Source organism: Bombus fervidus, chromosome 8 (genome assembly GCF_041682495.2).
Source record: "Bombus fervidus isolate BK054 chromosome 8, iyBomFerv1, whole genome shotgun sequence".
Taxonomy (NCBI): Eukaryota; Metazoa; Arthropoda; class Insecta; order Hymenoptera; family Apidae; genus Bombus; species Bombus fervidus.
In genome coordinates, this window is record NC_091524.1 from 5,345,891 (window position 1) to 5,369,882 (window position 23,992).

A 23,992-nucleotide genomic window follows, 5' to 3' on the forward strand; every position below is an offset into this window, starting at 1 on the left:
AAATATAACTTTATGCGTCCCTAGCAACAGTGCTATTATAATACTATTATTGCTGTGGTGGTAATAATGTTTATTATTATATTATGGTTATTATAACATATAACGTAACTATAGGAAATGAAAGGTAAATAGTAAACGTCATCCACTGTTTCGGCTGAAACTAGTACGAGTAATAACTATTCTACTAGCTGAACACTCGATAACACATAATAAGAAATGTTCATTTTGATTGAACATTTGAAAATCTTTCTTGATGGGGATTTCAACAAGTGTTCAATATACATAGTGACGATATCGTAATTGAAACGGTACCCTACATACACAGGTGTAAGATTTCCTACCCGTTTCGATAAAAGCTCGTGGAAATTGTTGCGAGAGCTTTCGGCTCGATTAATTCCAGGGAGCGCTTCAATTATTGTCTAAGATATATTGTTATAATAATTTAAAGCCTATTTTCAAATTTGATTTATGATAATTGCAATATACGATACAAAATTATTATATGATATACAACAATAAAGTAAATAAATGAGTAAAATAAATAAATAAATATATATATATATAAATAAATGAATAAACAAACGAATAAACGAACAAATATAAGCAAACAAATAATTAGAATCAACCCTGCCTGCTGTACATATTCATTATTTTCCAATTGTTAATCGATCTGCAATTCAATTTTACATACATTTCATTCTTTTAACGCACCACTCGACTCTTCTCGTCTACGTTCAACCAAATGCGGTAGAAGGAAAAATCATTTTTTATAATAAATTATTATATAATAATAATAATATCCTTTGAAGTCAGTCTGCTAAAACAAAAAATTATTCGACTTTCAGATATTGCTATTTTCATTCCTCTTTTACTTAATATGCGAGCTTTGATCAAACTTCGATATGTTCTACGTCGCGCCTTACATATGCTTTAATTCCCTGGTTAAAATTTTCATTATTTTTTCTTAATAATCAATACAATGACAAGGAGGAGAAGAAGACTAATAATAGTGATATAATAATAATGATGATGATAATGATGATGATGATGATAATAATTTATAATGATAATAAATTCAATTCAAGATCGGGTGATTGCTAAGGGTATGAAATTATTGCATAAAAATTAACAAGTCATTTTGTTATCATAAAAAAGTGTTTAATTTAGAAGATAAGCTTACACGTTAATAATACCAAAGAAACAGAAAACTTATAACGTTTGAAATATAGAGAACATTTCTATAACATCCATTATATTAAATAACAAATTATAAAAAAAATTCAAAGTTTCTGCACCTCTCGTTCTTTCGTACCGGCTAAACGATGAATAATTTTCAGAAAAATTGGTTAAAATTTTTTAGTTTGTATCAATCTGACATATATATAAACAGAATAGATGCAAAAACAACAATAGTAGCAGCAATGATTGTAGATGGTTTGATCTCATATTTTAATTTGAAAGGAAAAAAAGCATATTGCAGAATTCATTGTTCAGCCGAAACGATTGTGGTTCACTATTCTCATCATATAGTAAAAATAATAAATATTTACACGTGACACATTTATACAAAAAGTCAGTACGTGGAAAAGAAGAAATTGGCATGATTGTCGAATCTTTGCGATGTTTCTCTCTGAATCAACAGCGTGCGTATTTAAACAGCATTATCATATGTAAATGCACCACATTTTTCTCCACATCTGTTCCATTATTGTTATACTTATTTTTTTCTTCTTTTAAATGGCCAAAATCTAAAGAAATAAATACTAATAAATTAATAAATATAATTTTGATAATGCATCGAAAATAAAACAAATGATACTATTAACAACATTATTTACTCGAGAGAAATACAGCGCAATCACGCTTCTAGTCGATTAACAGAGAGAGAGAGAAAGAGAGAGAGAGAGAGAGAGGAATCAAATTTCAAAAAGTTATGGAAAATTTGTAGTGTCGATTAAAATTAATTTTCTATACATATTTTACGTGTATACGTACATTCATATATACACCGTTTGTGCATTCAACATATTTTGCGTACACGTAAAGTGTATGCATACTGCGTGCAGTATATGTATAGTATATGTATCTTACTTTTTTTTTATTTATACGTTTTTGTTCTGTACCTGCATGTCTGCCTGCTTTTTACCTACCCTATCTATTTACTTGCTTGTGTAGCTATCTATAAAATATTTGCCTACATGCCTACCTACTTATCTACCTAATCATATCCTCTTTAGTTATGTATTTATTTACTCTTTATCAACTTACCTACCTACTATATATTTATTTATTTATGTGAATTTTAAATAAATAAAGACAAATGACGGGGGCTTTAAAAAATTCCTAATTTATACTTCTTGCGTATCGATTTAGAAAACAATGATAAATAAAGCTATTTGTACATAGCGGAAAATATATCCTATAAATTTTATAAAACTAACTACACTCTCTCATTTGAATTATTCAAGATGTTTTAGCAAAGTTCAATGTTCCAACAATTTCTCCGTTACATCCTTATATGTTTCGCTAATAAAAAATAAAGCTTCATGCAACATGTTGAAAGTGTATTTAACAAATCATGAATTATCCTTGGTGATATAGTAATCTCATTTGTTTCCTACTCGTGGCGGACATACACTCATTCTCCCTCTCCCTCTCATTTACACGCACACATATTCACGCTTACATATTCGTATACATATAGTATGTATACACTTATATACACACGTATGTGCATATGCGAGTCCAACTATCCGCACACGCACATACGTGTATCTTGGACATTAAGCATAACGCTTTTTTGAACAATTATTTTGCTCTCTAGTAAGTATAATAAATTTTCATATAATTATTTCGTTCTTTCCTAATAAATATGGCGACGATACATTTCAAGAGGGCATCGATTGTGCCTATACATACACGCATGCTTCTACAATCACATGATCCATATAACAGAAGTAATTTACATTCATTACATCCAATTTCTCGGATATCGTCGCATATTATTCTTCTCTCATTATTTTTCTCTTTTAATTCTGTTACTATTCTATCATCTCTCTCTATCTTACTCATTCTCTTTCTCTCGTTCATACTCATTCACTGATTTCTTTCTTCATATAAAAATAACACGCAATGCCAAAACTATCCAACATTGCTTTGTACATTCGCCCGTGCTCCAATGAAAAAAAATCAAAACCTAACAAATCTAGACACATTCAGTACGACATCATTGGGACTAATTTTGCCTTCAGGTTTAATCAGAAACTTATCGCTAAAACTTAAAACTATTTCTAGATTGCATTCATCTTCATCATTAACCGGCTTCCTTTCTTTCTTTCTTTCTCTCCTTCTTACTTTCCAACGCTAAAATTTTACAATATACAGAGCACCTTCCTGTGGTTTTTGAAAATTTTTTTATAATTGTACATACAACACATACATACAAGCGCGTGTACACACGCATACGATTATTCATTCATTCAATGTTATTCCAAACGTATCGATGTACTCTTTTCTACAAGTCTTGTGACATAATTAATACTTTTTGTTCGCATATTCGTAAACATTATCAAATAAAGTATTTAAAAATACATAGTTCTCGAACATCTAACACACGATATTCTTTCGATTTCCTTAACTTACATAATAATTTACAGAACATAAATAATTGCTAATGATAGTTCCGCAATAGATGCAATAGCAAAATGTTTAATGATAATAGCATGTTATAATAATATAAATCGTAAGAGCGAAATAATAGTAATAAGTAGAAATAGTTCAAATGTTAAAGCAAATACTAATTTACCATGGAATTTTCTTCCCTTACGTTTCTTTTTTACTAAGAGAAGGAATTGTTCATTGTCTGTTATTAAACTTTCTCTTAAGACGACCGGTTAAATACTTTTCACAAAAACTAATTATGCACATGTAACAATGCATATATTTGTAACATATTCCAAATTGAAGAGAATTCATTTTTTACAGCTACATCGTTCTGTATTTCTATTTCAATGAGTAAACACTGATGTGCATTGTTTTATCGCATGCATTCAACACTCATTGTACGCATTGTTTCCTTCCCCAGAATAAACCGCGTAATATGCTCTAGATCTTCTTTATCCTTCTACAATTGCACAATATTCAGAATATCTATTATCTATTTTTTGTTTTCATAAAACATTTACGAATTATATCTCCGAATCAAATTCTTTTCACATATTGGTTCCCAAACTTGTAATATTAGTATGCGACAAAACAAAAGAAACAAAGAAAAATAGAAGAAATAATATCAAATATTATATACAATGTTGAAAGAATATTAGAATATACATAAAGAGAGTATAGTATATATCGCGAGTGAGTCATGGATAGTTTTACTTTCTTAATCAATTTAGTAAAACCGCAGTTTTTCGTCCTTCTGTTTTATAGACATATTTGCACAACCTTTCTTTTGCATTTTCTAAAGGCTTTTTACAAATTTTTAATTGCTTATTCAAAAATTATCGCAATGATTTATCGTGTATGTGTGCGTGCGTGCGTGTGTGCGTGCGCGCGCGCGTGTGTGACAATGCGAATTACTGTAGTATAACCGTCAGTTATTTGCAAATTATTAAATTCACTGAAAATATTTAGATGCGTATTTTGAAAATCAAAAAACTGTAAGACATTTGAAGATCTTACTGCATCATCAATATCAATGATCTTTTTATATTGAAAAACATTTTTGCAAAGAAATTTACTATTTAATAAGGAAAAGAATTTAAATCATTGCGCTACGTTTTTGATGTAAATACAAAACAAGGAATCACAGTATTTTCCAATGTCCTGTGACTAGTTGATAGTAAAACGTTGTTTACTTAAAGAAACCGTTAAACTATTTTACAGGGTGATGCTTTCGTTAATTAATACAGAGGCAATGCCACCACAGTGATAACGCCATGTCGACTTACATCTGTTATCAAAAGCCAGCCTTTGTCCATCTGATTTCATTTGATCTGTTATCAAAAGTCGACCTTGTGTCAGCATCTAGGGCAGAAATAGCTCTTTCTCCCTCTTTCTGTGCGTACGCGCGCGCAAAAATATGTATACATGAAAAACGAAAACGAAAGTATGTGATTTACGGTATAATTGGCGTTACGTTATCATCGAGTTAACTGACGAGAGAATCAGCCTGTACTAAATTACTAACAGATCTTATTGAAAGATAAACATATGTCTTATTTATAAATCCCCGTTCTTTTTTCTTTTTGTATGTGTACTTACTACGTTTGTACACGTGTAATGCGGTAAAAATTGCACTTTTCTCCAACTATTTATTGTTTGCTTCATCAAACTTTCTAGTTTGATGAAGATAATAAGAATTGAAACGTTACGGCTTAGATACAATTTACCTTAAGTAATGTACATAACTGTACGAGTAATTTCCTGTTGTTCATTTTATATCTTCAGTCACGCTAAGTATCAGCATTAGTATCTGCATTAATATTCTTTTTCTTTCCCAATTCCAATTTGTCACTCTGGTCTGTATTAATTCTCAAGTAATAACAAACTTACATTTCTTTAGTCTTCTAAAATATTCTCGTTTTGAAACTTATTCATGCTTCTCCTTTCATCTTCCCTTTTCATTGCTTTTCGTTGATTTTTCTCCTTCTCCCCTTCCTTATCCATCTCCCTTTTATCGTTTGTTTCTCCTTTCCCATATTCTTTCACTATTTCTTTTCGTTCATCCTTCTTCTTATTAACCCCGACTACTTTGTGGCCTTCTTTTTTTAAATCTGGCTTCTCTACTTCTCCCACCTCATCGTCGCCATCATCCACTTGTTCTTCTTTCCCCTCATCCTCATCTTCTTCATCTTCTTCTTCCTCCTCCTCTCCTTCATCCTCCTCTTCTTCTTCCACAGATGAAGAGTCACTATCGCTATCTGAACTTTCGGAATTTATGAAAAGTGAACAATGATCATATTCTTCAGGATCTGAATACACTTCTGCTCCAGGAAATATATACTTTCCAGGTGCCAACTGATAATAGGAATTTTCTGTAAAAAGAAATAGTTGCAACATACAACTTATATTTTTACGTATAATGTAAAAACTGTTTTTATGTATATATTGTAATTTTTATAAAATATACAATTATATACAATTATAAAAGGAAGAAATATATATATACCTGGTAATCTCACGGCAAGACTTTTTCGTACTTTAGAATGCCAATAGTGCTGATCCAATCTTCCATTTTTTAATTCTTCTTTGTTAGTTTTATCTTCTCGACTGTCTACACTGTTACAACTATCACCTACACCGGAGTCTAATGCAGAATCGATAGAAGCTTGTCTCGGTTTAAAATTCATTTTTTCAATTTCAATAGGATCCACCGTAGAGTAATCGCTATTAATTTTTAACGACGCTCTATTTTCGATGCAATGATGTGGCTTTAAGGTAGAATCTAATAATGTACTTTCCGAAGAGATTTCTATTATCCTTGGAAATACTTGACACTCTTCTAAACTGTAAATTTTCCCGATATCCTTCGATGTAGATTCTACAGAAACAGTATGAAATTTATAATCGATCGAACTCTCTGAAGTATTCTCTGTCTTCGAGGAGCACAAGTTAAAATCTAACATGCAATTGCTGCCAAAATTCATTCTTTTTGGACTACTTTCCACACTTGACTCGCCTAATCTTCTCTTTGGACTTTCCTCCAACAGGTTGAACTTGTCTTCCATACTATTTGTGTGATCATTGCAGAAGGGAGAAACGCGCGCATTCATATTTTCCACGTATTGCTCTACGACATTATCATGAACCATTAGACTGTCTTGACTTTCAATAGAACATGAGTCGTGCAATTTAAAATCAGTCTCCATACTATCTCGAGACAACACAGTGTTTGATGTAGTATCTTGACTTTGTTCCCAAGTGTCATCTGGTAAGTGACGCACCGGTAAAAGCTGTGTTGCTTCTTTAAGGATCGTATCGTTCCAGCATACTTCTTTGTAGTTATTCTCCATTCTTTAAAAATGTAAAGATATATATATATATATATATATATGATGTAACATTCCTCTTTGCATATATATATATACACACACATATACATACATAATCCCTGATATTTTTACTTACAAGTGGCAGAGTTGATTTATAATAATGTCACCATCTCCTAAGAGTTCAACATCAAACTTTAGATGTGGCAACGATTCACGATTAATGAGAATTTGTGGAACATGAGACGGAATGGAGGAAGGTATTAATGCTACTGGTCGAACCTTCAATGACGATCCGATTACAATTAAAAGATCACATTCATCTTTATCTTTGGCCATCGCATCGTGAAAAGCATCCGGAAGTCCTTCGCCAAAGAAAACAATGTCTGGTTTCATTATACCCTGTGTCACTAAATCTGTAAATTATAAAAATTTATAATGAAAATTATCCTGTTACTAACATTTCCGTTAGCCGTAGCAGATTGCGCTGTGTGTTTTACTCGATCGTAAACACAGATCGTATCTTTTTAGTTTGAGAAACGTTTGAACGGCGTATCGTAAACTGTACCCCGCAAATCTGGCTAAACAGCACGCACGGGTAACTTGATGCAACTTTTAAAAGTTTACCTTATATGCTTATAAACAAGCCAAGGTTTTACTCGTAGTTACAATTGATGTATCAACTTATGCGTAGATCAGAGTAAATGGCAACATCATTTAGCGAAGACGTATTCCGTTAAGAGTAGATAATGTTCTCTCATGGCCACCGACTCGCGACGCGCTACAGGAAAGACTAATAGCAAAAACTATCACTAGGTAGCTAATTTTCCACACCACAGAGAAATTAGCAATAAAAGACTACAAATGACCATAGATCACATAACATCAGTCAATGCTTTCAGTGTGTCTAATATTTATAATTACCTTTATAATTTTCGTTAAGATTAGTTTCCGAAATGGGAGGCAAAGTATTAACTCGACATTTTGGACACAATGGTATCCTCTGGGAAAATATGTCTTCTCTAATGTCATCAGCTTTCACTTGATATTTACACCTTGTACACGATGCAGTAGCAAAAGAACCTTGAATATCGTGAAAAAATCGATTTAATTCCAAAATGAGATACAAATTTTTGATTGTAAGTATGTGTAAATGTGTGCGTGTGTATGTACATGTACGTGTACATACATATATACGTCACTCACCATGACATTCGATAACATTTACGATGCCTGCCACTTGCTCCAATGTATCGATATTTTGCGAGTAATTTCTTAAAAGTTTCTGTTGTTTGTCAAGCATTTTTATGAACCTATGACAAGGACTAGGTTTAAATTGTCCAGGATATATTTCTCGTGCAAACTTGTAAAATGGTCTTGGGTCTTGACCAAAATAGTTAATGTCAAACATTGCCTAATGGAACAAATGATGATTAATGTAGAAGAAAGGAAATTTCTAAATAAAATTGATAAATCAAAGAACATATTTTATAGTTAGATCACCTGTGGATCTGGTAAATCTGGAAAATCTTGTGCCAATCTTGAGTAAATACCGTCTCTACTTCTAAAATCAGGAATTCCACAACTAACGCTTACTCCTGCTCCAGTTAGAACTATTATTCTATTACTATTACGTATTAATCTAACAACATCTGTTAAAGTATTTATATGTTTCAATTTTTGTCGACGTGGTGGTTCTGACATCATATTTATTATAATCTGAAATACATCCAAATAAAATATTGGGTAATAAGAAACGAATATTAAAACTTTCAATGTACAATATATTATTAGATAATATTAAATAGTTTCCTTTTACACACCTTCCAAAGAGTCAGGTCATCGACCTGATCTGGAATTTGTGTAGAATCCATGAGAAGATGATGTAAAAGATCTCGAGGATCAGCACCTATCAACATTTGCTTCTGAACCCACGAAGATGCATTTCTCCATTGATAATTAATATCACCCTCGCCAGAAAAATCAGAGAGTCCTGATAAATCAGATAAATTTGAAACTGTTGATGATACTTCATCCTTCTCATCTGCTGTGTCAATTCTGGAATGTTACATAGGGGAAGAGGTAATTTACTTTTTGCAGTGATTTGTAAAAATTCAACAATTAATTACATTAAAGTAAATAAAGAATGGATGATATATGTATAAATTAAACTTACGGACAACCAGTGTCGTCACTAGTTGAGTCAATTCGTGATGGAGTTGTCATTAAGTTTGTAGCATCTGGTGAAATAGATGCTGATTTTGACTCGTCGCTTAATTCATTGAATCCACTATCTCCACCATATGTTTCTGTAAAAGCATTAACTATGTATTTCTTTATTACATAAGCAATAAGATATTAAAATACAATTTTCTTTTTTCCTTATTATTTCCTTTAATTTTCTATTTTCCTGCATTAATTACGGTTATAGGAAAAGTAAAACTCACAAAACCAACTTTTTCATATTTCCTCGATTTATCGAACGTAATAATGTAGAAATAGATGTATTTATCCAAGTGAAAATAGAAATTTATTGGTAATAAATCATTTTGAAAATATTCAAAAATTGGCGGGATGCCGTTAAATCTGATAGAAAAGCGCGTAACTACCTATCGTTCATGGATCGTGTATAATGAAATCGTCTATCATGCCATCTGTGAACGTTCGTCGAATACATCCTACTATGCACACACCTTTATATCGCGCTGATACTAGTTTTTCTATTTTCACCGAGTGAATTTTCACTTATGATTACTTCTATAAAGAATGTGTTGGGGGAGCAGTTCGAAACAAGTTAATTAACAAATAATTTTATTGGATTACAAAATAAAAATTTAGTAACATCGCAATATATACTGGATAAAATGAAAAATGAACTACGAAGTTAGATATGCGACATACACAGAAACTGTCATGGCGGCTCTTGTCTTCAGTCAACTACGAATGAACCGATAACCACGGAAGAAAAGCGGACGCCTTCTTAACCGCCATCTTGCAATCTTGTAAATTTCATTAATGAATCGACCATATTTTTATCAAAATACCTTCGAGATCTTCATTGGGGGTATCATGCGACGTCTGACAATCTTGGAAATCAGGTTTCACGCAACTGACGCCGTTGTAACCGATGCCGTCAACTTTTCGTCGTTTTGCTGGGGACGAATATTCTGGCAGCTCCGAGCCTGACGCCATTTTCGACAGCAATGCAATGCATAGTTTGATGCGCGCCCACAATCATTCCTACAACAGAGGTCGCCTGTGTCTTTAATGCTTTTCCCCTCCACTTTTTCGCTCGGTTTACAGAACACGACATTGCTGATATCTATCTACATAGAAATAGAAGTAGAAAAGTATCAGAAAGAAGAAACAGCGATCGATATGTTTGTTTTACGTTATTCCGATTCTGACCAAATTCGATCAACTTGCTTTTAATTTCGACTCTAATTAAGAACTTTCTGATTTTCATTTGACGACTTACACGCGTATTTAAGTACTTACATTGCATGTCGTTGGAACAAAATATGTTAGACTTTAATAAAATTATGTTTTATTTTATATCATAAGCATATAATGTTTTATATATATATTCGTTTTTAGTTATTTATATATATATATTCTTTTTTTATATTACTCTGTATCTAAATGTCTATTTATTGTTATTATCTAAATAGATTTCTACAACCACCTATATTTTCAATTATCGACGACTGATAGTTCAGATGTTTTTTAGCGTAAGTGATGCGTACACATATACCAATGAGACTTTAATTATATATTTTTCACATAATTTTTATGTTTCGATTATTTTAATTTTTCTACACGAAACGTGGATATATAGAAATAAGAAATAATTTTATTACAAATAAGCGATTAAATTAAAATCTCGCTATATGTAACAATAAATAATTTATATAATATTTATGGTTGTTGTTTTAAATTCCTGAACTTATTATCTACATTATAATAATAATTACAACAAGATAGTTATACATAATGTGTTGTTATGTTAAGAAAAAATAAAGATAATGAAATAAAAGAAAGGAAGACAATATGAATATCCTTCTTTTCTTCTATTCATATTTAGGTATTTTACATAAATATTTGTTTGGTACATACCGACAATTTTTTATTGTTACTCCACTCTCTTCTTTTCTCTCTCTTTCTAAAAATATGTAATATTTTACGATAGGTATCTCTAATCACTTCATTTGACCTACAGAAAATGATTCTCGACATATTCAGAGTACGCGGTTTAAACTAATTTTATGAAGAAACGTGCTAATACGAACCCAGGCCTTTCTTAAGTCTACGAGGTAATAGAATAAACCAAAATTTAAGCGGTCTAACATCAAAAATGATAGATTTACGTGATGAGAATGTTAAAAGTACAATAAACAGTGGAAGATATGGTAATTTAAATATACCAGGTAAGTTAAAAGTTAATAATTCATTGAATAATAAAGTCATGTATATTATCATTTCACAAATAATGTGATTATTACATTATATTAATATTACTTAGGGAGACATAATTTACATGTAGATTGTAAAATCCAAAGCCAAGTATAATTAATTAAATATGATCATATAACCTCAATATATAAGTACATACATATGTATAGTATGAGGCGATATGTACTGCCGTTTCTTTATTATATTTTTTTATAATATTTTATATCTGTTCATACGTGTAAAATTTATGTAAATACTCATGATGTATTTTCAAAATGAAGTCGTTACAATAAATTTGTTATATCGAAGATAAACAATTGAGTATTAAAAGAAAACAATAATTTCAATATTAGTATAAATAAAGTATTTTACAAAATACTGGAAGAATATTTGTTTTATTTAGAATTTGTATAGTGTCATATGCATAATTAGACATTTCATATTAATATCAAAGTCAGAGATGTTTTGTAATATGTTACATCATATTTACCAGTTACGTCACAACAAGGATTAGCACCACTTAGTCCTTATTTAAACTTTGATCCTGCGTATCTTCCTCCAAGTCAGCCAGAATACATATTTCCTGAGGGAGCTGCAAAACGAAGAGGAAGATTTGAATTGGCTTTCAGTCAGATTGGTGCAGCATGTATTATAGGAGCTGGTATTGGCGGTGCAACTGGTTTATATAGAGGAATTAAAGCAACATCATTAGCTGATCAAACTGGCAAGCTTAGAAGAACTCAGTATGTATTTTAATACGTTTTTGTTTTTTTTTTTTGGTTTTTTGTTTTTTTCATTAGTAACATAGATAGTTTTATATTATACATACCATGACATGCCAACAAATTGTATATAATTCTTTTCTTGGTAGATTAATCAACCATGTTATGAAAAGTGGTTCGTCGTTAGCAAACACATTTGGAATAGTGTCTGTAATGTATAGTGGATTTGGTGTGCTGTTATCTTGGGCCAGAGGTACGGATGATTCCTTGAATACTTTAGCAGCAGCAACTGGGACTGGCATGTTATTCAAATCTACATGTAAGTTTCATTTAAGTAATATTTATGTGGCTAAAAAAGATTCATCTATCGAAATTGTGCAAATGATTGATTAATTGTTTCAGCTGGCTTGAAAAAATGTGCATTAGGTGGTTGTGTAGGACTGGCAATAGCATCTGTATATTGCTTATGGAGTAATCGGGAAGCCTTACAGGAATTGAGGCATCGCAACGTAAATCCGGCGTAAGACTGTGTGTAACACCAAAACCTCTGACTATTCCGAATATTTTCCTTATAAAGGTTTTAATTTCATAATAGTACTAACAAGGAGATGACATGAGATTTTACATTCTGTAATTGGTACAAATTACATAAAAACAATATTTTTACGAACATTGCCAACGATGATCAATTTTACCATTCCTGTTTTGGTTAAAAACATTCAAGCTTTATACATTTAGTATATTGTCAAAATATTTTTAAATATTTATCGCAAAAACCTTTATATGTTCTTATATTTCTTGTGCTCTTTGTTCAAGTACTATATGGCTTATGTGATTCAGAAAACAATCAATTTTTCATTACATTAATTACGAACAATATCCTTTAAACCTCATCTTTATTTTAACATGTACCAATTTCGTATATAAAAGTTATCCTACACTTATTGTCCTTCAATTTTGTATCGTATCATTGAGTGAAATTGTTATTTAATATATCAATCCATCTGAATATATAAGAGTGAAAATAAATTATGTTCGCTTTCATGTATATCTGTAAAAAATCGTCTCAATAAGTGCTTATGCCCTTTTTAATCTTAGTTTCACAAAATTGCATTTGTATTAGTGACTTTTATTATATTCTATTTTCTAGAAAATTATATAATTTCCTTTTGTTAATTTATTAAAAATAAAAAAAAGAATTTAAATGAAAGAAAGGAAAAAAACAGAGATGAAAATGGAAGCAAAAAATAAACAGACTGAATAAAACAAATTCTATTAGTATTCTTCATAAGATTGTTCCATTTTAAGTATCCTGATAACACGTATTGCACGATTGATACAACCTAAACAATCGTAACGTTATTGGGCATATCCTACTCACACATTTTCCTTTACTTTTTTTTACAGATCTAAATGAAGTATGAGGAAGAAGATTTTGAGCTACTAGAAATTTGCACAACGAAAATGATTTATTTGTACATAGAGAAAATCATGTTGGACAATTTTATAGAATATAAACAGTTTAATGAAATATGCCAAATTAATCTACAATACAAATAATATAATATATAATGCAACATAGCTGTTATATGTATACGTGTGCGCGCGCATGTGTTTTGTATATATAGAAATTATAAGTGTGTGTGTGTGTATATATATAATTATATATATATATAGTTTTAGATTTATATCAGCAATACCGACAGACTGTACAGTTTACGTGTGACATCTGGATTACTATCATATATCGGTAAGGTACGATAATCTTATCAAAGTTTATCTTTATGTTCTCAACCATTTTCGAAAAACAGAAAAATTTAAGTGAAAAAAGAAAAATTGAAAGAAGTAACGACCGATCGTTCAAATTATTTGTTAATTACTAAATTAGCTCAAACTTGATCACTATCTTAACAGAAATGGTATCATTAGTAGTGTATGTAATATAGACGTGCGAGTTTCGATTGATAATGAAAACATCGGTAAAAGTACGAACAGTAAAACGGAAATAAAAATTTAACTCGTTTTCCCGATTTGCATTATTGCACATTGGAATCGATCATTTCTATAATGACGGTTAAAAATATTATACGGGACGTAAACATTTATGGTAAAAGGTAAATATTTGATCTTTACTCGGTACGATCTTTGACGTTCGTATAGATGTTGCATCGATAAGTGTATTAGTGAAAATTCACGGCTTATTTGACCAAGAAACACGCGATATGTTTATAGCATGAACGCTTTCATGAACGCTTCGATGTGAGCTAAAGTTGTTCGAAGCAGCAAGGAAGCAATATTTTACTAGAAAAATATATTTTGGAACTGAATAACCTTTTAAGAGAAAGAAAAAAGGAGGTATTCTTTCATAAAGTGCTACAACGTTTCAAAAAACTTCATCATTGAACTATTATCAACTTTAGTAAACTTGGGTAAGGGATTGTATAATACATAGCGCTAAATATCTCCTTCCATCGCGCTACAAAAATATCTCATTGTTAAGAAATAGGTGTAGATGTGCATTTGGTGCATAATTATGACCGAATACATCGATGGAACACATGCATGCAATAAACAAGTTTAATCACGAATTTACATGGATCGGATGAATTGTTCCGAGATATTCTTTAATTCGTCGAACATTCATTTTTACATAATTTTACTTGATTTGTATGATAAAAACAGGACTAGAAATATATGTAACTCGATTGTTCCGTTTGCTTGTTTATCGAGAAACGTTAATTACTACGTACATTAATAGACAAGTTTAGATAACGTTATTCTATTTCATATTGTTTAAGGTAAACATTGAAAAATTGTTGATGAATCATTATTACGAAAATAGTAGTACTCGGGAGGAAATGGTAGTAGTTATGAAAATATTTACTTTGACGAACAGACAACCAATCGTTAACACAATACTTTACATTTGTACCCGCACGTTTGTATTGAAATTTCAGAAAATGTTAGTTTCGCAAAATTGCTATCGTTAGTTAATAGTATGGGTTCCTTGTTTTCCTTGTTATATTACATTTTTCATCAGAACGTTATTCTCTGCTCTTCCTTCGTATCAATGTCCTTTTCTCTTTTTCGCAGTGTTCTTACTTCCATTTCTATTTGTCTGTTTCTTTCTTATTCGATTATTTAATAATTTTTCGAATTTATTTTTCATATTTTTTATTATTTGTGATTTTCAATATAGCCAGTATATTTTATATATTTTAGTTTGTCGTACTGTAAATCAATCGAAAAGAGCAAGAGGGTATAGTTTTACAAAGAATATTCTATAATTTTACGTGTACTGATTTCGATCATATTACATTATTTAAGACTAATATTTGAACAATAAATATCAAGATTAAAATTAAAATCGTATACACATATACGCATGTACAGGTATATGTATACGTACGTGATATAATGATGAGAAATAATGAACACAAACAAGTGGTAGCGAAGAAAATTAATCACAAATCACAATATAAACCTATAGTAATAATAATAAAATCGTATAATCTATATTCAAGTCAGAATTACAATGATTAAAACGATAAAATCGAAAAAGAAGGGAAATATCAAGTTATTTGATACAATATCTATATTAATTCTTAGGTGACATTTGTTTCCTATAGAAGAAGAAGAAGTAGGGAGAAGAAGAAGAGAGAAAATACATTTATAAAATGTTCGAAAAGAAAATTGAGCGATTTCTCAGTTTCCTGTATATCTCCAGTGTAATTACATCGTTTATATCGATGATTTGCATGGCCGTCCTTTGGCATTACTGGACATTCATTTTGGATGTTTGTATTAGCATCGATTGCGGTTGTATATTATACTCTAAAAACACCTTCAGTACTTTTGTGGGGGGTAAAGGAAGCCTTTGCAAATTTGCTGTATTCGGCTTGGTGCCGACGGCTATACTGGATTTATGTCTTGCCGGATATCATGGATATAGAGGTTATATAAAGAAGGATTCAAATGCACCTGTACGAACCAACAATGATAATAGCAGGTACGATTAGAAGGAGGACTGAAATTGGTCATATTGAGAATTGAACTCTCCATATTTTTACACAACTTTGCATAAAATTTGTTAGATATCTGTTAATATGAATGTAATAAATAAAATCGTATTTGTTAATAGTATTGTTCGAAATCGGATCACTATATTTTCACATTCGCAGAGAGTTCGAAATCAACGAGCCTTCAACAGTAGATACTAGACGCAGACAAAGACTTACACCGTACCAAAAATGGATGCCTTTTGTCTTTCTTGCGATATTACTTTCCTGTTTATCATTGTCTCATGCAATAATAGTAACCGATGGTTTTTATCAAACTTGCGACCATTACAGGGTTATGCTGATACAAAATTTAGGTTCAACTGGACGCGAAGCCGAGGTACGTCTTGATATTACCCTAGCATGAAAGTCTAGTTAAGCTAACAGTATGATGTATTTATTATATATATCTCTATCGAGTTCCTTTTTTCACTTTTGTATCTTCGACCCATCTCTATAGCACGATTATTTCATTTTTTCCTTCTTTCTACAGGTTATTCACCAGAGACTTTCCTGCGGAGCAATCTTTGATTTTATGGATTATTTACAGCCGAATGACTCCACCTGGAATCGCGCTAAACCGCCTGACTCTGGTGTCGTTCTTCGATTAGCTATTGTTTTTACTTGGTACAATTTTATTTCTTGGACGCTCGCCTTCATGTTATACTATATCATGGCGCGTAGCAAATTGTGTTTTTTTTGAAATTTAACAACAACTTTCCAATATCGCGAAATCCCGTTTGATTAGATTTTAAATGACGCACGCGCACTCCTGTTCATTCGTTGGCGAGATATCGATAAATAATATGAAATAATATACATGTTTTTATTACATTTTTATACATATTTACAAAAAAAAAAAAAAAAATCGTATATTGTTTTTTCTAATATTATGTCGACTACCATATTTTCCGAGATTGTGTTAAGTAATATATACAATACTGCGATGAATGCCTGTCGTTTGGTATCACTTGTGTTTATTTTATGCACTCGTTCGAGTATTATTTTAAGTACAGTATAGTCTACTAAAGTCTGCTACAATTTAATATGTATATAGTTTGTAATCATGTCTCTTTCCTTTTTGTAGCTACATAACGAAACATTTTACATATACACTGTATGGTCGTTGAAATCATTTTACGCATAAATAGACATGTATTATTACTCTAAAAACATTACGAAAATTGTTCAATGAAACGAATAAACCTTATGGTACTTGTGTTTCTTCTTCCTTCAACACCTTTTCTTTGATTAAAATAAAGGAAGGTAAGTGAGTAAAAATCATACAATTCTATATTCGGTGTTTTTATTTTTTCTCATTGAAGAAAACTGCAAATATTTTATCTTTGTCTTGTGTCTTCAATTACTCTTAAATTGTAAAAAGGGCAGTAATATTACATTTCCAATTTTGTCATTGCCGTTAAACACGGAGAAAAGCTACGCGATATTATACGCACATAATGGCTCACGAAAGTATCCGAACGCTTATATTAGCAAACTCTAAGGAAAAATATGAAGATTGTAAAATGTTAAATGTCATAATTGAATAAAGATCGTATACAAATAAGAATTTGGAAGATTATAAGTTTCATTTATTTACTTTTTTATTCCTAAATAGTAAAGCTATGAATAAAGCACAAGATATATGTATATATAAATTTATAATTATATTTATTATAATGTAATTTTACACTTTATATAAAGTATTTGGATGTTGCTATATTCATTCAATAATAAAAATTGTGTCCGAGTATAACATAGAGATAGAAAAAATCTTGTGGATTGGCACGGGGTCAAAGGAAGTACTGCTCTCTATCGCTCACCGTCACACAATGCTACATTGTTTTGTTCGTATATGTGATACTTTTTACCAATACGCGTGCTTAACTTTACAATTGTGTTGGGTGTCGAAAATAATCAATGAAATGAGCATTCCTTTCAAAGGACTTATTTCCATCTTTGTGCAGTAGGTTGGCTTCTTTCGTTAAAATCAATGAGATTTACATTTTTTTCGTTTGCCAACTTAGAATGTCACATAAGCAATATAGATAGCAATGCGTGACGATTGTTCATAGAGAGTAGTAACCTCTTTTATATCTGTTCTGTTCCGGAAGTAAATTTTTGAACCCTGAGTTCTGCTGTCAAAGGATAGTATATGTAAGTAAAATACATTTATAGCTTAAAATGAGCAATGAAATTACTTCCTAGCAGATATCAGCGGAGATCTAAGTCACTCTCAAACGTATTAGTATCACTGCTACATTGTGACACCATTTGAATAGTAAATAAGAAAGTAAATGAAAAGTAAGTAAATAAGTAAATGGATAAATGTGATTTAAACGTCGTAGGCATAAATGTGAATTGGTCGTAGTCGATTATTTAAAATCTATGTATTGCGATTGTACTCGTTATATTGTTTACCTCCTTATCGAAGTATAATGGTTATATATGTTTATAGTAAACATTCTTATGTCTTTGCTTGTCCTTTCGTGTACCTGTTCTTTCGTTTATTTCGTTTCTGCGATAAATTTTACATTGATTTTGCTTCCATCTTACAGAAGCGTGTTTATAGTAAACACTCTTATGTCTCTGCTTGTCCTTCGTCTTCTCGTTTGTTTATTCTTTCTTTTATTTCGTTTTCACGATACGTTTCACATTGATTTCGCTTCCATCTTACAGAAGTGTATTTATAGTAAACACTCTTATGTCTTTGCTCGTCCTTCGTCTTCTCGTGTATTTATTCTTTCGTTTATTCGGGTTTTACGATACGTTTCATATTAATTTCGTTTCGATCATATCTTCCATTGATATTTCTGTTTCCTATTCCCTTAATATTGAAGGACAAAATTTATCGGCATTTTTTATACTTCCATTCCTATATACAGGGTGCTCGGCTACAGGTGTCAAGAAATTTAAGGGGTGATTCTTGAAGTCGAAATAAGACGAAAATCAAAAATAAAATATTGCGTTTCCGGCTTTGTTTTTTAGTTATTGACAATTAAAAATCGGCCAAAATGCCCCTGCACGCAAGCAAACCTCCTTACACAAACGAAAGGAAGTCAACCTAAGCAGCGAGGCACATAGTAATCCTTAATCTGTATAATATATGGGTAACTTACTTTGTACAAATCGTAAAGAAGAAGGCCATGGTATTCAGAGACGTAAACCGTGATTGTCCTGTCCGAGAATGTCCACAGCAAAATCACACACGTACTGCGATTTTCCCAACCGAATACGGTGCAGCGTCCTATCTCTCACATCTGGGTTATCCGCCAGATTGCGCAAACTTTAACGTACTGGTATCGGAAGTTCTTTAAATGTATACATTTTGTAATAAATATAGCTACAATATAAACATTGTTACACCGCATATAACACTCACTACACGCATTGCACAGAAAATACAACCAAGTAACACTCTAACTTAATATTTTCAGTTCTTTGAAAGTTTCTCGTCGACTGTCGGAATGGTTCTGTTCTTCCAAAACTGTTCTAGCTTCTTGCTTAAAAATATCTACAACATGGCAATGTAGTGGTGGAGAGTTCATTCTGAAAAGAAAATTTACGATACTCTTAGCCAATTCTTTCATCTTCTTTGTATAATTCGGATTTTGAGAAGTTCTTTAACTCTATAATTCGGATCTTGAAAAGAAGAAGTTTGAGAGGTTCTTTTTGAAAACAAGGGTATAGTATTTTGCACAATCTTCAAACTTCATATAGGTAGGGATTTGTTAGAGATTAAAATTTTAGAGATGTATAAAATTTTTTAATAACTAGCAATGAAATTAAGAGAAAAAAGAGAACAAATTTCTCGATAATTTCTAAACTGGATAAAACTCAAACGTCCCTTACATTTCATAAGTGATTCATCAATATTTACATCACATTTTCATGTATAAAGTTGTTGGAATCAGTTATTCAAATAAGTTACTATTGTTCGTACTTTCCTTATACTGTCATTATTTCTGTCACCTCTGTATCTCTATTATTACTAAAATGTAACAAATGAGAAATAGTTAAAAATTAAAGGTTTCCAGTTGCGTAAAATTCAAACAGTGTAATACCAGTATAGTTTGACCAATCAGCAAGTATTGTTTTCTTCATATTGCCCGAAAATTTAATATATAATTTATATAGGTTTGTGGTCAAACTCAATAGAACGTGGTTCGTACGTGTGAATTTTATGCAGAATTGTATTCAGCCAGCAGCCAACATTTTAAGCATCTAATAAAATAAGATCACTTCAATGTCAAGGTGTTTAGGTGGTTATTATTGTTGTTATATTGTTATTATTTTGTTAGATATTGCTTGGTCCTGCATTTATTTCTTTGTTCGTTTCCAACTAGATTTTATAACAAATTAATTTTTTATTCATTCGATAAGTACTATCATACGATAAATAGATTCGTAATATACCCATACCGTAATAGAATCTGAAATGGATTATTTACTTGATAAATCAGAAAGAGCAATTTCAAAATCGGCGAGTTCTGCTGAATCAAGTTGATTGAGGCTCAAGTCAACTGTCCATGCTAAACTGAAATGCTTGTGCCACCTACCTCTTTCACTCCACCTGCTATATAAATTATTGTTTCAAAACAGTAGTACAATGATGTATTATATATTATCGTATATTTTGGATATATTATATATAATTATATATTATTACATCAATAAAAGTAATAATGAATACAAAATACAAATATTTCTATTACCAGCATTGTGCAACGATTGAAATCCTTTCTTATAATTTGGTGTTACTCTATATAACATTAATTGATCATGTAGCTATACTTATAATACGTCGTCTAGATATGGAAATTGTTGTTCCCATACGTTTCCATTGGTTGTTGTTGTACGATATGACTGTTTGTTGATTAATATTGCAGTGATGATTATGATTGAATAAGTGCTGAGTCGCATGAACTGGTTGGTGATCTTAAAGACGAAAAAATCAGTTTTAATTTGAAGAATGTAGAAATAATAAGACGAAAAAGGCAATATCGCCATATCTTATTAGATATTCCAAATGCTAGTCGTATGTACGTATCGGGTACTTAGCTCAGACCACGCGACTTCTTCTGGGTCGAACGTCATCGGATATCTCGGGTTCCCAAATATACGACGCTCCGGTACATTTGGGTTCTCGCTTAAGTGCAGACGTGTCTCACAAGAGTATCGATCTACGATCGTAATCATAACTTCTGAACCAGTAAATTCCTAGCTTTAAAACTTACATTTGCGAATTCTACAAGTCGAAAACTGTAAGATAACAAAAAGAAAGCTTAACAATTTTTGGTACCTAAAGTAAAGATCAAATAATTTTTGATACTGATTAAATTATTCAAATTACTGATCGTGCGTTTGTATAGTATAGTATAGCGGAAAGGTCAATTGTCAGTGAAAATGGATATTAGAAGGTTGATGCCATATGTTGAAATAATAGAACAACCGATTAGTAATGCCACGCGCTTTCTTTATGAATGGGAAACCAGATCCCATGCTCCTATACGCGGTGTAAACAGTACGGAAGAAAACATAACATATCCTACTATATGAGTAAGTAATAAGGATGAAAAATAGAATATATTTGGAAAGAATATGGTATATGATAAAAAATAATATTTATTACAAATAGTTGGACGTCAAAGGTCGAGCTAAAATTGTAGTATCATGTGTAACAAAAGATCAGCCCTATAGACCTCATCCTTATAATCTCATTGGGGGAAAATCATGTAAACACGGTGTTTGTACACTAGAAGTGTCATCAGAAAATAAGATAGTCATATTTACACATTTTGGTATTTAATATGTTAGAAAAAGGAATGTTAAGGAGGCACTTGAAATAAGAGAGGAACTTGGCATAGATCCCTTTCAAAGTAAACTGAAATCCACTTGATTTATCTAGATGTACTTGACATAAAATAAATAATATTTCATTTTTTAATAGCTGGCTTCGAACATAAAAAAAATTGCTGATATTGATTTACATACACTGCAGTTATGCTTCCAAGTTTTTTTAGAGGGAACACAAAAAGGAATGTTAAATATACCATTAGAATCAGTTGTACCTAACCTTATATTTAATAGACGTATGTCCAAGTTAATTATATTTTATATTCCATTTTGAAAGAGAATCAGTTGTTTAATTATACTTTAAATAACTAAATATTTCAGAGGTAGTGACAGATCTTTCAATATACGAGCTCAGTCACTCTAATGCGTCGGTCGCTGGTGGTACGAAAATGATTTTATTATGCCAGAAGGTGAAAAAGAATGATATACAAGTTAGATTTTTCGAGAAGAAGGACGAACAAGTGGTTTGGGAAGGATTCGATGATTTTGTACCTGGTAATGTATATAAACAAGTATGTACAATATTTAACGTTTGCGTAGAATATTATGCATTTTATATATTCTACATCTTCGTTGAGTTAATTTAATAATTTGATTTATGTTAATAGACAGCAATAGTATTCAGAACACCGGCATATAGCAAGCAGGAAGTGACGCAACCGGTGCAAGTATATGTTCAACTGAAAAGACCATCGAATGGTGCGACAAGTAAATCGTTACCTTTTCAGATGTCTCCTTCCAATGCAGGTATCACTACTCCACAATCTAGTACGAAAATCTGGAGGTAATTCAAAATTTTTGTATAACTATTGTTTAAAAAGTAAGAGACCTGAAGAAATTTCAATACGTTATACAGGCCACAATTTTGACAAAATGATCATCAATATACAACTCACTATTTATTCAATCACAACCATCACTGCAATACCAATCAACAAACAATCATACCGTACAACAATCATCAACTGGAACGTATGAACAACAATTTTTATATATAGATGACATATCACAAGTACAGTCGCAAGAACAATTAATATCATACAGAAGAGCACCAAACTATAACGGAGGATTTCAATCGTTGGATGATGCTGGTAATAAAAATATTTATATTTTATATTCATTATTACATCAATACATCATTGTAATACTATTTTGAAATAATAATTTATATAGCAGGTGGAGTGAAAGAGGTAGGTGGCACAAGCATTTTAGTTTAGCATGGACAGTTGACTTGAGCCTCAATCAACTTGATTCAACAGAACTCGCCGATTTTGAAACTGCTTTTTCTGATTTATCCAGTAAATAATCCATTTCAGATTTTATTACGTTATGGTATATTACGAATCTATTTATCATATGACAGTACATATTGAATGAATAAGAAATTAATCTGTTATTAAAACTAGTTGGAAACGAACAAAGAAATAAATGCAGGACCAAGCAACATAGAAAATGGTAATAACATGACTGATAGGTTTATAAGTATTACTAATAATAATATTCAGGAACTTTAAATAATATGTGCAAAATCAAAAATGAAAATTGACACATTGTATAAAATGTTATATAAACATTATTCTCTAGACAAAATTTTCTCTTTATGAATATATTATGTAGTTAACATTTAATTGGTGATGATTATATTGCAGTATATTACTGTGCAATCTTGTAAAATATCTATTCAATTGTTACTCTAAACATTGTGGATATTTTTATAAAATTTTTAAGAATCACTGTTTTCAATATCATGGACGAAGAATATTTATCGATTAAGTGACATACAAAATGTAATAACTGTGATCAAAGTATATAATTGTTGATTTTAGATTAAATATAAATAAAAATTTGAAAGATTATGAGGGTTTCATTTATTTATTTTAATTCTTAAATAGTAAAGCTATGAATAAAGTATATG

The 23,992-nt window shown here is 31.0% G+C and overlaps 3 protein-coding genes, 1 long non-coding RNA gene and 1 pseudogene across 10 annotated transcripts; 3 read left to right on the forward strand and 2 right to left on the reverse strand.

The window, feature by feature from the left end:
- Window positions 1-1,136: 1,136 nt before the first annotated feature.
- Sirt1 (Sirtuin 1) lies at window positions 1,137-10,315 on the reverse strand. 2 transcript variants are annotated; one of them, XM_072009576.1, is made up of 9 exons: window positions 10,034-10,315; window positions 9,166-9,298; window positions 8,813-9,047; window positions 8,493-8,708; window positions 8,196-8,403; window positions 7,914-8,072; window positions 7,129-7,405; window positions 6,170-7,014; window positions 1,137-6,035 (listed from the first exon to the last, which is right to left on the reverse strand). In XM_072009576.1, exons 1-9 carry the CDS (start codon window positions 10,179-10,181, stop codon window positions 5,560-5,562), a joined length of 2,697 nt encoding a protein of 898 aa, XP_071865677.1. In that variant the 5' UTR covers window positions 10,182-10,315; the 3' UTR covers window positions 1,137-5,559. The 2 variants fall into 2 exon arrangements, with proteins under 2 accessions (XP_071865677.1, XP_071865678.1); XM_072009577.1 differs by having other exon boundaries at window positions 9,599-10,175.
- A 932-nt stretch (window positions 10,316-11,247) lies between these two features.
- Tim23 (translocase of inner mitochondrial membrane 23) lies at window positions 11,248-13,694 on the forward strand. Of its 2 annotated transcripts, none has more exons than XM_072009613.1 (5): window positions 11,248-11,416; window positions 11,935-12,184; window positions 12,313-12,482; window positions 12,566-12,683; window positions 13,571-13,694. In XM_072009613.1, the coding sequence occupies exons 1-5, from the start codon at window positions 11,344-11,346 to the stop codon at window positions 13,578-13,580; spliced, it is 621 nt and encodes a 206-aa protein (XP_071865714.1). In that variant the 5' UTR covers window positions 11,248-11,343; the 3' UTR covers window positions 13,581-13,694. The 2 variants fall into 2 exon arrangements, with proteins under 2 accessions (XP_071865714.1, XP_071865715.1); XM_072009614.1 differs by having other exon boundaries at window positions 11,249-11,416; window positions 12,566-12,691.
- Window positions 13,695-13,800: 106 nt separating this feature from the next.
- Window positions 13,801-17,344, forward strand: LOC139990380 (uncharacterized). Of its 5 annotated transcripts, none has more exons than XM_072009610.1 (4): window positions 13,801-13,913; window positions 15,773-16,172; window positions 16,345-16,561; window positions 16,715-17,343. In XM_072009610.1, exons 2-4 carry the CDS (start codon window positions 15,841-15,843, stop codon window positions 16,922-16,924), a joined length of 759 nt encoding a protein of 252 aa, XP_071865711.1. In that variant the 5' UTR covers window positions 13,801-13,913; window positions 15,773-15,840; the 3' UTR covers window positions 16,925-17,343. The 5 variants fall into 5 exon arrangements, with proteins under 5 accessions (XP_071865711.1, XP_071865713.1, XP_071865709.1 ...); XM_072009612.1 differs by having other exon boundaries at window positions 13,826-13,913; window positions 15,793-16,172; XM_072009608.1 differs by having other exon boundaries at window positions 13,833-14,592; window positions 16,715-17,344.
- A 525-nt stretch (window positions 17,345-17,869) lies between these two features.
- Window positions 17,870-19,508, reverse strand: LOC139990387 (uncharacterized). Its single transcript, XR_011800555.1, has 2 exons — window positions 19,341-19,508; window positions 17,870-19,146 (listed from the first exon to the last, which is right to left on the reverse strand). It is a non-coding gene; the product is annotated as an uncharacterized lncRNA (long non-coding RNA).
- A 1,575-nt stretch (window positions 19,509-21,083) lies between these two features.
- LOC139989709 (embryonic polarity protein dorsal-like) lies at window positions 21,084-23,888 on the forward strand (annotated as a pseudogene).
- The last annotated feature ends 104 nt before the right edge of the window (window positions 23,889-23,992 follow it).